This window comes from Acipenser ruthenus, chromosome 2 (genome assembly GCF_902713425.1).
Source record: "Acipenser ruthenus chromosome 2, fAciRut3.2 maternal haplotype, whole genome shotgun sequence".
NCBI classification, from domain to species: domain Eukaryota; kingdom Metazoa; phylum Chordata; class Actinopteri; order Acipenseriformes; family Acipenseridae; genus Acipenser; species Acipenser ruthenus.
The window spans coordinates 37,564,968-37,583,303 of record NC_081190.1 but is presented as its reverse complement, the minus strand read 5'-3'; the positions used below and the strand labels follow the sequence as shown (position 1 = coordinate 37,583,303).

General features: G+C 37.6%; 1 protein-coding gene across 2 annotated transcripts in view; it reads right to left on the bottom strand.

The window, feature by feature from the left end:
• LOC117972607 (mucosa-associated lymphoid tissue lymphoma translocation protein 1-like) overlaps window positions 1–18,336 on the bottom strand; it is a 43,640-nt gene that overhangs the window by 12,637 nt on the left and 12,667 nt on the right. The window contains exons 6-11 of one of the 2 annotated variants that reach the window (XM_058995537.1): window positions 16,257–16,435; window positions 15,930–16,026; window positions 14,508–14,555; window positions 13,589–13,612; window positions 8,549–8,593; window positions 7,664–7,867 (exon numbers count right to left, since the gene is read on the bottom strand). In XM_058995537.1, the coding sequence (XP_058851520.1) occupies window positions 7,664–7,867; window positions 8,549–8,593; window positions 13,589–13,612; window positions 14,508–14,555; window positions 15,930–16,026; window positions 16,257–16,435 (597 nt within the window). The remainder of the gene's footprint in view (window positions 1–7,663; window positions 7,868–8,548; window positions 8,594–13,588; window positions 13,613–14,507; window positions 14,556–15,929; window positions 16,027–16,256; window positions 16,436–18,336) is intronic. The other variant, XM_058995545.1, reaches the window with a different exon arrangement.

Here is an 18,336-nt window from a genome sequence, read left to right as displayed (position 1 = left end):
AATGAAACACTCCCCAGACCAATCCATGAACCCTGTTATGCTCCTAACTAAGCTCACGATGGGGATGATTACTTTGACTGGCAAAGACAGTTTTATAAACAAGATGCAGCAGCAACAATAATTTGACTGCTCTGATGAACTGATTTACAGCCATCTTGTCAGATCTCACAACCTTGGCATTTACATATAGATAATGTATGCAGCCAATCTCATTCAAGTCAAAGCAGCAATGAATGTGATTAAGCATACGATAACTTTAGTCATAGAATGTGTATAATAATTTCAAATTGACATAATGATTTCCATTACATGACAGTAGGTGTTAAAACTTCATGCTGATATATGGCTTAAAGTTATGGTGCACCAATAAAGTCCAACCATACCCAACAGGATGAAAATGAAAAGAACTTTACAATTTATTTGAGATTAAGGTCTGATCATGATTAATCCAAGCAATATTGTGTTCTAATTAATGCGATTTTCCATTTGCTTTTGATAATTTGAAATGTATTCATTTTGCTTAAAACCCTCAACAGATGATCACTCAGTAAACAGTGGTAACCTGCCATTGGCAGTTACAGCAATAAATCAAAACCAGACATTACAGGACATACTGTAACTCTATATTGTCTAAAATGGCTCTCATTCATGTGTGTCCCACAGTTAAAGAGTCTATAAAGAACATAAGCAATCTTTGATGTTGCTTAACACGCCTTTCACAGACGAGAGAACATGTGCTAGCTTGTCTTAAATCAATTTAAATTGTCTAGATTGGGGTTTAAATTAATTTTATGTTTTGTTTCTGCAAATAGATAAACCAGATACTCAAATCAAGCAAGTACATGTATAAGGTATAAACCAACTGGCCAAAAAAATCTTGGTTGTGTAATATTTTTGTAGTGAATGCAATGCATCTTTCAAATTTTGCAGCTATGAGGCAGGAAGCAATGCTGTTCAGAAGACAAACAAAATAGAGCTACACGTGTGAAACCATCTGAAAATGTTCACAGCCACATAATAAACTGTCTTTAAACCGTAAGCTGACTTTCTCTATTGAGATCAAGCACTGTATGATAAAAAGCTACAGGCGCAATTTTATATTTTGTGGATATCTACGTCTTCAGATACAGTATATCTCAGTATATTGTGGAATACAAATTAAAAATGTCAGCTCAAATGTATTTACCTTCAACTGCTGAAATATGTCTTATTGGAAATATGCAGTGTCTCATTTGTTTCTTCAATAGTGGTTTTAGGATAACCATTTGAGACACATACAGTAGCATATTTAAATGAGATTAAAAAAAGATTCTCAAGCGTTTCTCAGAGAAGTGAAAGAGACATAGATGAGATGCACAGTTTCTCTCTGAGGAACACTGGTACATTCAGAACTACTTGTTTTGGTGCCTGTTCTTTTTAATGGGCTATACGGGGACTTGTGGTGTATAACTTTCTGTTTCTCTCTTCCAATATACTAGTTATCCTCTATAGTGGACTAGCATCAAAAGTACAAATAAAAATGTCCCTTAGATGATTTGAACACAGAAAAAACAGTCTAAAGCCCTTCACACTGGCATGCTCTACCCAGATCGGACCCGGTTTGATAAAGCAGGGTTGACCTGGGTGACAGACGCAAGTACACAATATCCCTGAAGCAGCTTGTTACGGACGCTTCCATCCAAGCTTCTCTGGATTGAACCGTCAGCCCAAATGTTGATTAGACCAAAGGTTTCTTCATCTCTGCTGCAATCTGGCTCTTGGTGTGTCTCAATCAACATAAATATGGATAAACAAAATAAACAGAAATGTTCATTGCAGAAATGAAACCTTCATGCAGACGTGGCTGTTTGTTATTTCGTCGGCCTACGAACGGCAATCTTGCATTTTGTCATTTTGTATCGACCCACATCCTGAGATGGGTCACTGGGACCCGGGTAGGAGTGCCAGTGTGAAATGGGCTTAATTGGATTTTATTCAACAAATAACATGTAATGTGTCTATATCAGAGGTTTTAAAAATGGGGTGTGTGACAAGGTTATCAGGGGGGCGCAAGATCTGTAAATATTTGTTTCTGACATGTACCTGCACGGACCTCTCAGAACTACACTTCCCATCATCCTCCTGCTCACTGGTAAATCCATCTCAGTTACACATGTGAGCAGGAGGATGATGAGAAATGTAGTTCTGACAAGTCCATGCGGGTACATGGGAAACCATCTTGACACTGTCTTCTGTCATTATGGATTTTGGAATGCCGGTCCTGGAAGTTAAAGATGTGATAGTGGAGCATTTGCCTCAGCTTTGCACACAATTCAGAGTATATTTTCCTGAAAGTGAGGCAAATGAATTTCAGGATTTTGCCTGGGTTCGAAATCAGTTTTCAGAGAACTTTGTAGCAAAGACCAAGATTGCTGTGAGTCTAAAAGAGAATTTGATTGATGTTGCTGGTGACTCTGCTTTGACAGATAATTTCAAAGTTATGTCTGTTGATCAGTTCTTGCTCTCAATTAGAAAAGAGTTTACTGAATTGTCACAAACAGCCATTAAAATACTTGTTCAGTTTGCCTCAACAGATCTGTGTGAAACAGGGTTTTCTTTGCTTATTTATATCAAGAACAAGTACAGAAATCGCTTGACTGCAGAGACAGTTCTGAGATTGAAACTCTGAAATCAAGCCGAGATACCACAAACTGTGCACTAGCAAGTAGGCTCGTCCTACTCACTGAGGTAAATATGACTCACTAGGTGTTCATTTATATTCAGGTTTATTAAGTATTTAAACAGTGGTACTGTGCTATGTTGCTTTCTGTCTTCAGAACAATTAGTTATTAGTTATTATATGTTGATTATCATCTTTTCTAAATACTGTACTGTTTATTAGAAGGGGGGAGTGCACATGGGTCATGCATCTCAGGAGTTTGGGAACCTCTGGTCTATATAGTACAGTGTTTGCTAATGGTGATAGAAAAACAAATACTGTTGTTTAAATGTCACCTTTAATGTCAAGATAATATCAAACCCAACTGAATTGGAATGTCCGACTCAAACTTCTCTGTACATCACCTTCCGTCAGTGACTCAAAGAATCTGACTCCATATGACTATTTCAGCAATTTGCACTGAAGTGATGTGATACTTTTCTTGGCTGCTTACTCAATCAACCACACACTCTACATTGGAACATAGCCACAGCCGTTAAGGACTTCAAGGACATATCTTACCCGTGTTCTTTATATAAAAGGGTTAGAATGAAAGGTTAAGTCTGATTAGTGAGATCACATCACTCCTTTATGTCATTACTCTACTGCAAATACCATCACACTCACATTTCCTAAATGTTCATTGACATTTTTAATTACTTATATAAGACCCCATCACTCCCTGTTCAACAAAACAAGTTCCAAATTCTGTCTGTATTTTCCTATGCTAGCTGATCAGATGGAGCTCATGTTTTACTACCCTGTCTAGAAAGAGGCTGAGATGAATCATCTAAGGGGAGTTCTACAATTGAAGAGTCAAATTCATTTGTATCAATCTTTAGAATGTCAAATTTACTTTACTGAACAACAATATGCATTTAGATATAATACTTTAGATTCAGTCAATCCATGATGGCAGGGCATATGTTTGAAGGGAAACTGAAAAATGGTCTTCATAATACAGTAAATAAGAAATGGAGGATGTTGATTAGACTGAAATGTGTGAAACTCAGAAACTTGTATTATTTTAAATGATTTAATTTATGTGAACACCAAATTTATGTGAATTAATTAAAGGTCTATCTTAAGATATGGCATAATAATAAGAACACATAAAATAAACCAGGAGAGCTATGTAAGCTTTGTAAAAAAATCTGATTGAATCTTCACATATATTTTACATAAGACCTGTTTCTGGTTTCAAGTTTTGTATTTAGTAACCGATGAGTGTGGGGTTTGTAACTTTTGAGGCTCTGCTTTATATGCAAAACACCTTTTTTTTCATGACATCTTTGAAACGTAATCAAAATGTAATTAAAGAAGCCAGGGTCCCCAAATGGTTCACCTGGTAAAAACACTGCCGCGCGGTGTGCAGGATGAGTCATACAACCAGAGGTCGCAAGTTCGAATCCTGGTTGTGCGTGGCAGCCAGTCTTCGCTGGGGTCTCCAGGAGGGCACTGCATTGGCGTTTGGTGCTCCCGGAGTTGGGGAGGTGGGATCTGGTTTAGACTGTTTCTCCTCACCACTCTGTGGTGACTCCTACAGGCCAGGCGCCAAGTGAGTTTGGGGGTGGAGATTTGCTGGGCTGGTCTTTGTCCTCCAGAGGCCGGGAGCCTGCAGACATCCGCTCTCAAGTTCCTGGGTGTAAAAAGACGCCAATTGGCTTGTGGGATCAGAGGATGCCCACTGAGCCTCGGGTCCCTGAGCTGTGTGGGTAATCGCCGCAGTGAAGGAGAAAAATAATAGTAATAATTGGGCATTCCAAATTGGGAGAAAATCGGGGGTAAAAATAATTGGCGATTTTTAATTTATTAAAAAAAAAAAAAAAACATTTGCAGCCCCAACATTTGTACAGTTCAGTATATTTTCCTTGATTCTGAAATGCTGTGGTATACATACAGCTGGAGTGTGTAATAAGTACACCTGTTCAATCTGAGAGCGGTAAGCCCCTTGACCCTGAATAGTGCCTAAATATAACTTATTTTGAAAGCTGATGCCTCAGTTAGATCCACCATGAGTGACTGTTTGCATATTCCAGCACATGTAGTCCTGCATAGCCACTGGAAATTCATTATAAAAAAAAATAAGTTATTACTGTTAGACTACTCAACTGGTGAGGTCATTATTTTAACTTGGCATTTTTGCTGTGATTAGTCAAAGGAAAGATGTGCTGATCTGTGACACTGTATGTACTGAATTTATTTCAAGCTCCAGCAAACCTAAAACGGTCTTTGGTTGCGTTCACTGTTTTTGGTCTATATCTTATATACGTTTACCAAAGTAAATTTACCAAAAATGTTGATGTTTACTATGCTGTTACCCATCCTTACTATGGTTAATCATGTTTTTTTTTACCACTGTTTTGCCATACTTGTGGTTTACCTTTCTTACCTTTTATTGTGGTTTACTACAATTTGTCATGGTAAACCAGAACAAGAAGTATGATCTGTAAACAAGTCACATGACCACTGCCAAATAGTACATTTTTATTGGAGGATACTCATAATCAAACCTGAAGTCAGTGTTTGGTCTTCATCATTCAGAAAACAAGAAGCCCCAATATGTAAGACTTCAAGCAGTTCAAGTGAATAGATACCAGGAAGCAACAGTATATTTTGGATCTGAAGTGTTGTATAGAAACTACTTTGGCCTATTAGTTTGGCTGACTATTTATATCTATTATGTATGAAACATGACAATCTGTCAAAATTACATTACAAAGTATGACCTCCCTGGCAGCGTTGACGCATAGACCTGATCAGCCTCTGGATAGACTGCTGTGGGATGTTCTGCCACTCTTCCTGTGCAGCTGCAGCCAGCTGGCAATGGTTGGCTGGTCGTGGTTGTCTCCTGAGGATGGCACTGGCAATTTGGTCCCACAGATGTTCTATTGGAGAAAAAGCTGGCCACGGCAAGACCTCGACATTGTTTTCTTGAGGTTGTGCAATTGTAATCCTAGCACTGTGTGGTCTTGCATTGTCCTGCTGGAAAATCGACACTTCCGGATTGGCTTGCAGGAACGGATAAACTGTTGCCTCAAGGACTTCATCAATGTATCGCTGAGTAGTAAGGTTGCCCTCAATCTGCACCAAAGGTGTTCTTGTCTTAAAGGAGATTCCTCCCTACATAATCACACTCCCACCGCCCCACCAGTTGGCTTGAACAATGCAACAGTCAGCATAACAGTCCTGGGTCAGAGTGGTGACCCTCTGCCTTCCAGGACGTGGCCTGTCCCTCACAGAGCTGGTTTACTGGTTTCTCTGGACTAGTCTGATGATTGTTGAAGCAGAACATCTTGTTCTCCGGGCAACTTCTCTTACAGACAGGCCGCCTACAATCATGCCGATAGCAGCCAGGCAAACTTCATTACTCAAGCGGGGCATGGTCATATCTTTCACTGTTCTTGCGTTAATTAAAATCGTGTCTTTGCGAATGGCTATTTATACAGATTCTTAATCAACTCATTTTGGCAATTTTAACTCAACTCAAATACCAAACACTGAGCACCTGGCATTTCTATGAAATCACATGACTTGAGCTCAGTGTTTTGTTATCCCAAGGAACAATACTACTCTGACAATCAACAAACCTACCTATCTGCTCACTATTTAAATTTGTAAATAACATTATGTAAGCTAGACCAAAATATCTGGCGAATCACACCCATAAAACCTATTTTGCTCCAGAAATGTTGGTGACCTGTTGCACTGGTAGTATATTACTTCATTATATGTACAACACTAAGGTATTCGTGCCAAAAATGTTTAAGTTTTTTTTATTTCATACGCAAAAAACACATAATTAAAGGCTCACAAATATTTATGGGTTTACAGTATATAAAGTCATATTTACTATCCAACCTTGCCTCTGTTATTATTTTGACTGACTCATATATTAAATATGAGTCAGTCAAAATAAATGCCCCTCGGGAAGACTATTGTTACCTCCAGGGTACAATGTGGCTTCAGGCATTATAGCCCCCTGTTGGTAACAATAGTCTTCCCTCGGGTCAATACTTTTCCACTACAGCCCTCTTTTCCAGTCCATAATTCCATAATTACTATATATATATATATATATATATATATATATATATATATATATAATTTGAAAAAGGAAAACTGCTGTGTACCAAAAAGAGCACAATCAAAGGTAATGTAGGTACACAATGTGAATAATTGATCAAAGTTTTTATATCAGAACGTTTCGGACTACGTCCTTCTTCAGCTGGATGGAAAAAAGCCTATTAATGTGTCTGCAACATGCAGCCTATAGTATATTCTCCCTCACTTAGAACCACATGGATTGCTGGTGCCATAAAACGACTTCTTGTTCTGTGAGCAGTTATTTGTAAACCCCCTCCCCTTCTTTAAAAAATATAAAAATAAGGTAGAACTATCCTTTCACTGCTATTTTTGTTTGTTCAGAACTTGCAGTAAAGTTAGCAGATGTTATGTGGATTAGATCTGATACAGGAAGAGCCACAGGAAGCGTTGGCGTGTATCATAAACCTCAGGCCCACACAGTGTAGAGGCTCCATGCATTACGACTCAATAAAAAGCAGAAGCCAGTGACTAAGCCACTGCCGTCCAACATTTTTGTGTAGATGTATGTATCCATATCTATGTAGTGTAGTACTGTACTATGCATACTACTTGTTTTAAACTCTCACTTTTTACTCATCTGGTGGCTCCAGCAATGACTGGTTCATTACAGTTTTGAGGTCTTTCCTTCATTTCTGACTGGTAATACATACATCACATGTGATGGAGAAAAAGGGTAGGTGTTGAGTAAATGTAACATGCTCCACATGATGAAAATGTTTTCCATTTTAATTAAAAGAATTCCCATTTTGATAACCTTTGACCCTTGCAACATAAAATCAGTAGCTGGCACAAAACATGTATAAAGCTTGAGTACCCTAAATGTTTTTGGGTTCTTGTGTATGTAAAACAATTGCTTACCATAGACTCCTTTATCCAGGAGTAGTAGAAACTCGTCCACAGCATTGCGCATCTCAGACTCGGTCAGATCAAGGAGAGACACCACTTTAAAATTGAGCTGCCGAAGCAAGTTTGTCAGGTCGTACACATCAACCATTGGGGCCTTCAGCTTGGGGTGGTTCCTATACGACATGTTACCAATCAGCAGGGCCACTTTATCTGTAGCTGTAGGAAAAATACAATTACAAACAGCACTTACAGCATTCTAAGTGTTTACAGTTTACAGTACTCACACATTTGTCCTTATGTGTCTCAGGTACTTAGCTTTAATGTAGCAGTGGTTCAAGTTTAGGCAGGGTAAAAAGTACCTTGATAGCTCCACCCATTGCCTTGAACCTTATTTGACTGTGCCTAGGTAATTTAGCATTTTGGTTAGTTTTCACTGAAGACAGGAATCAATTACAAAAGTTGTCCTGCAGGAGCACTTTGTTTTATTAGCGATGAGTGAAGAGCTCAGAAAAACAAAATCAAATATCCATCTAAATATACATTAGGGGAAAAAGGTCTCAATATTTGCATTAGTATTCCATTTGTTCTAGATTCAGATATTCCACTGTACTATTCAGATGTGCATTGTTTTAAACGTGAATGCTTCGGAATGCGGTAACAAAGCTTTAAACATTTATCATTTTAATATGAATTCTTACCGCCTTTTTAACTACCAGTGTCTCACTCTATTATTACATAGACAGAAAGGAATATCGCTGTGTTACTCATCAAATGTTTAGAAAAACAGCAACACAAACATAAAACTGCATTAAAATAGGGTTCAAACCTTTACAAGAACCTCAAAAATGTGTCTATGCATTTGTGTAAAGAAATAAAGAAGTAATGTGCTTTATTTACCATCAATTCTTTCAGCACATCCTGGTTTCACACTGTCAGAATAACCTAAAAACATATTTAAAGTTATAAAGCAAAACTATATATAAAGAAAAAAACATAATACAATCCTCTGACAATTTAAGGAATTTTGGAATATAAGTATTTCTCAGTGTCTCTTCAGACCATTACTAAACACAGTAAACCCTGAATCCCTTTTGTTGAGGAAGTTGCTATAGGTAGAATACAATAGAAGGATAACTTTTCAGTGAAATTTTACATGTAATTTAAAATAACATTGAAGTTGCCTAACCCTTCATTCCTGGTTCCATTTTAAAAATAGCGCCTTTTGAAAAGATGCCTGAATCTCAGGATTCATGCCAGTAATATTAGCCAATCAAAGCCATGTTAACATTTCTTTGCGTTATCACAATCTTTTACGCTACAATTTAAACAAATGTTTTTTTAGAATGTTGAACTGCAAAGCCTGGTCCAGTATAAGCTTTAACAAATTAACATGTTTTCTAATACTAGAACCTATTAATTGATTCCATTAGTATGCATCACATTGAGTTTTCTATGAAGAGGCATAAATGGTGGACACAAAACTGTATGTGTCACGGTATAAAACACTTCCAGTAGTATTTTACCATGCCTTTACCAGGTGAGCCAAAAAACTTTGACATATTATCCTTATTTGAAAGCTACAGACGTGCTCAAATTTGTTGGTACCCTTACAGCTCATTGAAATAATGCTTCATTCCTCCTGAAAAGTGATGAAATTAAAAGCTATTTTATCATGTATACTTGCATGCCTTTGGTATGTCATAGAATAAAGCAAAGAAGCTGTGAAAAGAGATGAATTATTGCTTATTCTACAAAGATATTCTAAAATGGCCTGGACACATTTGTTGGTACCCCTTAGAAAAGATAATAAATAATTGGATTATAGTGATATTTCAAACTAATTAGTTTCTTTAATTACTATCACACATGTCTCCAATCTTGTAATCAGTCATTCAGCCTATTTAAATGGAGAAAAGTAGTCACTGTGCTGTTTGGTATCATTGTGTGCACCACACTGAACATGGACCAGAGAAAGCAAAGGAGAGAGTTGTCTGAGGAGATCAGAAAGAAAATAATAGACAAGCATGGTAAAGGTAAAGGCTACAAGACCATCTCCAAGCAGCTTGATGTTCCTGTGACAACAGTTGCAAATATTATTAAGAAGTTTAAGGTCCATGGAACTGTAGCCAACCTCCCTGGGCGCGGCCGCAAGAGGAAAATCGACTCCAGAGTGAACAGAAGGATAGTGCGAATGGTAGAAAAAGAACCAAGGATAACTGCCAAAGAGATACAAGCTGAACTCCAAGGTGAAGATACGTCAGTTTCTGATCGCACCATCCGTCGCTTTTTGAGCGAAAGTGGGCTCCATGGAAGAAGACCCAGGAGGACTCCACTTTTGAAAGAAAAACATAAAAAAGCCAGACTGGAATTAGCTAAAATGCATATTGACAAGCCACAATCCTTCTGGGAGAATGTCCTTTGGACAGATGAGTCAAAACTGGAGCTTTTTGGCAAGTCACATCAGCTCTATGTTCTCAGACGAAAAAATGAAGCTTTCAAAGAAAAGAACACCATACCTACAGTGAAACATGGAGGAGGCTCGGTTATGTTTTGGGGCTGCTTTGCTGCGCCTGGCACAGGGTGCCTTGAATCTGTGCAGGGCACAATGAAATCTCAAGACTATCAAGGCACTCTGGAGCGAAACGTACTGCCCAGTGTCAGAAAGCTCTGTCTCAGTCGCAGGTCATGGGTCCTCCAACAGGATAATGACCCAAAACACACAGCTAAAAGCACCCAAGAATGGATAAGAACAAAACATTGGACTATTCTGAAGTGGCCTTCTATGAGTCCTGATCTGAATCCTATCAAACATCTATGGAAAGAGCTGAAACTTGCAGTCTGGAGAAGGCACCCATCAAACCTGAGACAGCTGGAGCAGTTTGCTCAGGAAGAGTGGGCCAAACTACCTGTTAACAGGTGCAGAAGTCTCATTGAGAGCTACAGAAAACGTTTGATTGCAGTGATTGCCTCTAAAGGTTGTGCAACAAAATATTAGTTTAGCGGTCCCATCATTTTTGTCCATGCCATTTTCATTTGTTTTCTTATTTACAATATTATGTTGAATAAAAAATCAAAAGCAAAGTCTGATTTCTATTAAATATGGAATAAACAATGGTGGATGCCAATTACTTTTGTCAGTTTCAAGTTATTTCAGAGAAAATTGTGCATTCTTCGTTTTTTGTGGAGGGGTACCAACAAATTTGAGCACGTCTGTATAACTACAGTTAGTTGAAAAATGTAATCTAAACTCTCATTATTATTTGTAGTAATTTTAAGTGTCGTGAGATAAGACCATTCCTCTTTACTTTGATGTTGTGAAAAACATTAACCCTACTAAGCAGACATGCACTGTTTAGAACTCAAAAAGCATTCCCCTTCAGCAACTTCAGCTCTTGTGGCTTAACTTGTTAACCCTTTTAAGGCCAAAAGCATCATTCAGGCTTTAGATCTAAGACAGTGGCAGCCTTCTCACACTTTTACAATTTGAGTGTATAAACAAACAAAAACATATATATGGACCCAGAAGTTTGAATGAAGTGAGAAGCAACTCCTCATCTTTCTGTGATGTTAAGAGTCCCACACGGGTATTTTTTTTTTTTTTTTTATCATTGTTGTCCACATGGCTTGTTCTGAACAAAATTGTAGCACACTATGCATGTGCACATACCAACCCACCAAGCACACCTTATGGTATTTGAGGTAAGTTGAATCATTATTAATATATACTGTATTTGCTCGAAATAGCACCCGGTCGCTTATTTTCTCAATCTTCTCTTTACCTGGGCAGTTATTTTAAGAGTGTCTATTTGAGAGTATGTGCTAATTGGCCACTGTGACATCATTGATGCGGTGCCACTCGGGTTACATATATATTGCAGTGGTTGAATTGTGATCTGCTCATTGTAATTTCAAAAGTTAAACACTTTGTCCAGTGGCTCTGACAAGCCTCATGTGCAGGTTTCATATTTCATCTCAATACCATAAAATGTTGTGAATATTTAATTTTAAAAAGGCTATAACTATAGATGTCACCTATCTGCTGCTGTCTATTTTTGCATTGTAATGCAATATTATTTTCAGAATATATATATATTTTTTTTTAAACGTGCCTCAACGATTATTTCGTCCCGTTCCAAAACCTTGTCCGTTTTGTCAGGGAACACAAAAAAGATACAATGTTTTAAAATAAGAAGGCTTCCATTTAGATGTACTGTAGTTGGTTTTGTTGGAACAGTATTATATTTTCACCAGAAGTATTTGAATTCAGAACAATATGATTCTGAAAATATCACTTGCCAAAAGAGAAGACCTTGGACACATGGACTGGAATCCAGTACATACTTTTAAATCCGGTATGGTTTGTAGCAATATGTAAAATTTCCCATTAACGACCCAACAGTAAAATTAAATCAAAATGTTCTCATTCGCTTTGTTTTTGTTACATTTTCGTCATGTGAAGCGCTGTGTAACTGAACGATAAAGACAGACTGATTTGGCATGCGAGAAAAAAAAAACCAGCTGTAACAGACTGTAATATTGAAGAGATGGGCTTTGTATCAGAAAACTGGTGACGAAGTCGGAAATCGTGTGTGACGGTTAAGTGCATTCATTTGTTACAGTGGCAGAGATCAAATGATTCTTGGTGTTAGATCTCCCTCCCGACCTGTGAGGGCACTGTATAAAAGGAACAGAGTACCCTTAACTAAATGGTATGACAATTTATTCCTTAGGGTAGGTGGAAGTCGGTCATTTAGGAAGGGGGTGGAGCTACGGTACCCAAACTCAATGACTCGGACGGGAAACGGTGTGGCATCTGATGCGCTCGTTAACCTAGGGGTCATGAGCGAGGGTATAAATAGGGGTTGTAGTGTAAGTAATCTGTTCCTTGGTAAATGGTTAGTGTTTCAAACTTACAAGGCTCTGGACATTGTTCAATAAATACCCTTGCACCTGGAAATCATTGTCTGTCTGTTTTGTATCCACTCTGCACTGCACGCACCTGTATTCACTCACCACTTTGCCACAGTTACATATATACAATGGGGATTGATTTTATTCTTAATACAAGGGCGGTAAAACACGACTGATGTGTATCTGGGTAACGGATATCCGAGTGTTGACTGTGTAACATAAACATGTCCCTTTTAAATTAATATTTATTGATTATAACATTTGTCATAATGCAGCCCTGTAACATTTCAACAACGGTTACTGGACTAAAAATATTTTAGTTAATCTTAACACAAGTTGCAGGAGAACTACTAAATGAGGTTTTACATGGCATGGTTGAAATGAAACACTGTTTTAATGGTAAAATTAAGGACACTGCTGGAATCCTGTCTGTGAGCTGCAAACGACGTGGAAGTGGGAGAATACATATGCAATCTTCATAAAATATATAAAGCAGGGGAAACTTAATTCCCCTAACAATCTTTCTTTGGAGCTTAACCCTTTGCTGCCCAGTGTCCAATATATTTGACATTGAGGAAATAGGCATTACATAGGTATGGGAACATATCTAGGGCAGTAAAGGGCTAAACCCTCTAGCACCTGTTTTCAGCCATGACACAGGAAAGCTGATACATGGACTTGTTTTTTACATACCGTGGTAGACAAGGTTTATTGCATGTTCGATTTGCCATGGCAAAATACTTTTTTAATCTGTTATTTTGTTACAAATAAACACAAAACAAAATATATGTCGATAATACTTAATTTGTTTAATTGTGTATAAGAAAAAAACCCTTTTGGACTTGTAAGTAACATTATATTTTAAGAGGTTGAAAAAATGAATGGGGGGAGGGGGTGTTTGTAGAGCATGGGTGTTAATTTGTATAAGGTTGGACAGCAGAGACTGGGCACTATATTGAGCACATACGGTAATACATTCATTAAAGCACATTTCGTTAAAGTAATAAACAGTAGATTTCCACTTACTATCCCCGAAGATGTTAATATCATCTGAAAAACATATAATGGGAAACAGATCATTGCAAATCATTATCAGCAGCATTCAGTAAGATAACTACAGCCAGTACCTACAAACTTTGAAAGTATGATTTCACTAAGTTTTCTGTGGTTGTAGCACAGTTTATTGTTACTACCCATACATACTATAGAGCAGAGGTCCAATCACAGTCCTGGAGGGTCATTGGTTTAATTGGTTCAATTAAACAATTTAGAACAGAGTTGGAATAAAGACCAGGCTTGGCCACCCTGCTATATTTTTTCTGTTGACATATATTCATTGTGTAAGAAAAAAAAAAAAAATAATAATTCTGATTTCATATTTATAAATCATATAGATAAGGGACCTGGAAACCATCTTTGCAAACCAGACAGATTTTATTAAAGGTACATATTTTTATTATTACACCAAGATGTTATTAATCACAGAAATAAATTATTGAAAACATTTGTTAAGGTGCTTCCAAGAGTGACCCCAGAGACCCATGCATTACAGTACAAAGGAAACCGCTGAACAATATAAAAGTAATTAAAAAAAAACATGCACAGCACACACAACTTCAAGCATTCACCCACATCCTCTGAGATGAAAATGGCACTCAAGTTCCACTTAATTTCATTTTCTCAGTAAAATTACAATGAATTTGATAACTCGGCATGCATTTGTAAAACCAAATGATCCCACGTGCATTAAATACACAAGGCGCTGTATTCCTAAAACTTGTGTGTAATCTGTTTTTTATCTCAAATGAGTCCCTGCAGTTTCTAACAATTGACTGGAAAATTTGCTTAAGCACATTGCTAAAACCCACAATAAGTTTTACAAAAGCAGCACCAGGTGTTTCCCACCAACCAATCACAAACTAACAGATTACTACTCATACTCTACCTTCAGAACATTCCATTGCTCCTAAAAACCCCCAACAATGTCTTGGCCCTTCCAGTTAAAAATAACAAGTTTTTGTTTTTGGTAATCTGCATTTGCCTTGCATCACAATATCAACTAGAAATGGCAGTTTAGTGACAAGAAAGCACTGGGGGCATTATCAAAGGGGAACGTCATACTGGACTGAATGATTTGTAAACATGAAGTAAAATATACGGTTCATTTCTACTTGAGAGAGTACAGCAGTGGGGCGGGGTGACAGGAATTCTGAAAGAGAAGGAAATAAACATGCAAAGAGGCCAGAGAGGAACACTGGCATAGATAAAAGCAAGTTGTTAGTAAAGAATACAGGGTTTCCCCCTGGCTCAGGGAGAGCTGCCCTCTCAGAGGAGAGAACCCTCTCAGAGGTGAGTGAACCGATTGGGCTCCAAGGCTGGAGAGCATGTCTCCTGACCCCAAGGGGAACAAGCGATAGAAAATGGAGATTTGAGAAAAGTGCAGGGTTGCCACCTGGCTCAGGGAGAACTGCCCCTCACAGAAGTGAGACCGCACCAATGTGGAGCATGTATGCTCCCCCCAGGGGGAACTGGAATGATAGAAAGATGTTAAGATTTGGTCAGGGGTCCCCTCTGGCTCTCAGAGAACCTTCCTCTTGGAGGTCGAGGTCATCTTGGCTGGGCCTATTGGATAGTCACTTGCCCCCAGAGGGAGACCGTTGCAGAGGTGGCGCTGTGTTTTTGGAGGAGGAGCGGTGGAAAACGCAAAAACCTAATTGATAGATTGGCTTGATTAACTAGGAACAACACCCAAAGGTTACAATACAAAATCCAGGCAAAGTGTTCATATCCGATATCAAATGTATACCACAGTAACTAATATCTCTCTTACCATATACAACCAATACAAGCTACAGATAACTTTGTAAAAAAAAACTATCCCCATATTTACTCACTGGTTCCACGTATTTCAGTGTCTAAACGGAAATATTAATGGGGAACATCTTTCCTCCCAGTTATCAAACCCAACCCCCTCAATTACAGTTGTTTTCAAAGGTCAAAGACATGGGACTTGAAAGTAGAGGTTAATGTCTCCCAGTAGTGTTATCTGAGAGTTGATCTCTCTTGATAATGGACAGGACAGCTGCTCTCTGTGGCAAGGAACAACTACCTTTGATATAATGCACAGTATTGCACTCAGGCTTAGGCTTCTGTCATGAGAGATGGCAAGGACAGAAAGCAGCTGTCAGTTAACTCACATCTGCTCCAACCCAGACTCTTCAAGCAGGTGGCACTGTTAGGTTTTTGGCTTGGTGTTTTTGGTGTAACGTGTTGTTGAAGGAGTTAAAATACGAGGAGGAGGAAACGTATGATAACAAAAGCATTCACGGATTTGCTCTTTGATGTTAAAATCCCAGAATATATTTACCAATGACAATTTCAACCTCCCGGCTCCATAGGTGCTCAAGCTCATTGGATACTCGGCAGCAGTACTTTCCCTGATGACCCAAGGTGATATCATGCATCTGTTTCCAATAAAAAAATGAGAAGGATTTTGCAGTATATAATATATTCAACAGTTTCAGTCATCACTTTACTTACTGCATGCTGGGAATAACTGAAGTAAAATAGAATACACTATTTCTACTGCAGCCAAAACTGTCAACAAATCTTAAACAGATTTTACAAAGCATTTTTTAATAAGTTTTATTTCTATGTAATTTACAGTGTCCAGGTCAATGTAAATGTAACATACCGTGTATCTCTTCTTGGTTGCATCTTTCAGTGGGGCCCCATTTTTATACCATTGGTATTTGGGAAGGGGCTTCCCCACTGCACCACACTCCAGGTCTAGAGTGTCTCCGATCATCAGCTTCTGAGTTTGAGGTTGGATGGCAATCTTTAGCCGGCCTTCAGTGGAATTAAACATTGAGCCTACACAGAAAAAAAAGAAAACAAACGTGAAATTTGATATACAGCTATGGCCAAAGTTTAGCATCACCCTATAGAATTAACTAATTTTGCTTCATAAAGTCGAATGAAACCAGCTGAATAATGTTACTTTAACATATTGAACTACATATTGCTTTGCAGTTTTCCATATACTTAACAAAAAACTGACAAAAATTGAAAAATGTGACATTTCTAAATCTATTACTGTACTACTATTATGGCTTCTGGTAGACGTTTGCAATATAATTTTTTGGTTACTTTGATTACACAATGTTAAATAAAGATTGAAATTATGTTCATATATATATATATATATATATATATATATATATATATATATATATATATATATATATTTAATTATGACTCAATCCTAAAACTCTAGGTGATGCACAACTTGTGGCCAAAGCTGTAGACTTTTTTCATGTTGTCAAAACTACCTATTATTATTATTTATTTATTTTGCAGACACCTTTATCCAAGGCGACTTACGGAGACTAGGGTGTGTGAACTATGTATCAGCTGCAGAGTCACTTACAATTATGTCTCAGCCGAAAGACGGAGCATAAGGAGGTTAAGTGACTTGCTCAGGGTCACACAATGAGTCAGTGGCTGAGGTGGGATTTGAACCAGGGACCTCCTGGTTACAAGCCCGTTTCTTTAACCACTGGACCACACAGCCAGCCTCTTAATAATAATAATAATAATAATAATAATAATAATAATAATAATAATAATAATAATAATAATAATAATAATAATAATAATAATAATAATAATAATAATAATAATAATAATAATAATAATAATAATACTACTACTACTACTACTACTACTACTACTACTACTACTACTACTACTGGTGGGATAATGAGTGTGTTTTTTTATTATTAGTCATCATTAGATTATCCATTTGTTCCTTATATATGCCTGCTTTTTTATTTTAGTGTTTCTTCCAAGTTTATTATTTAAAGATTCAGCCCACACCTTCCCTCCTCTGACGTAATTTTCCAGCAACATGATATAAAAAGTATGCTCATGTAACATGAAGGGCTCGACTTGCCCTGTTGAAGCTCTTTCTTATTTTCATGTTATGCACACCATACTCCTTTTTAAAAGCAAGTAAAAACAACTGCATTATTTTTCCACATAAAATGTAATGGGTTACCACATTCCGTTACCTTTACAGTCACAAGTTACTGAAAAATGTAGTTAGATTACAGTAATGTGTAACTTTATAATATTGTATGCAATAGTCAAATTGTTTCAATAAGTCACATTTAAGAAATTGCTTATAGGTCCTTGATTAACCAATTCCGGTCCTGGAGGGCCGGTGTCCCTCCTGGCTTTTGTTCCAACTGTGTTCTAAATTACTTAATTAGACCAATAATTGGTAAGAATTGGTCCAATTAAGTAATTTAGGGCAAGGTTGGAACAAAAGCCAGGAGGCACACCGGCCCTCCAGGACCGGAATTGTGCACCCCTGCTCTAAGGAATGTGATTGTGTACACACAATCATACTGAAGTGTCTTTCTGGGCCTACTGGGCCACTGTACTTTACTGTAAGATTAGATAAGAAACACATAGCATTGGATAGGGGAGGGATTTAATATAATTATTATTATTTATTTTTTTCAGGTGACGTCACTGAGAGGGATATTTCAATTTTAAAGGGTGAATAACGTTTTCAACAGCACGCAGAGGAACTTGTTTAGAGAACATTTATTCTGTCTCATGTGTTTTATTATATATGTTTTTATAAATATCAAGACAGGTTTAAACAAAATAATAACTGTGTAGGCTAGGATCCTTATCAGATGTAAAACATATGATCACATAACCCCCTGTCTTGCCCAGCTGCACTGGCTACCTGTAAAGTCCAG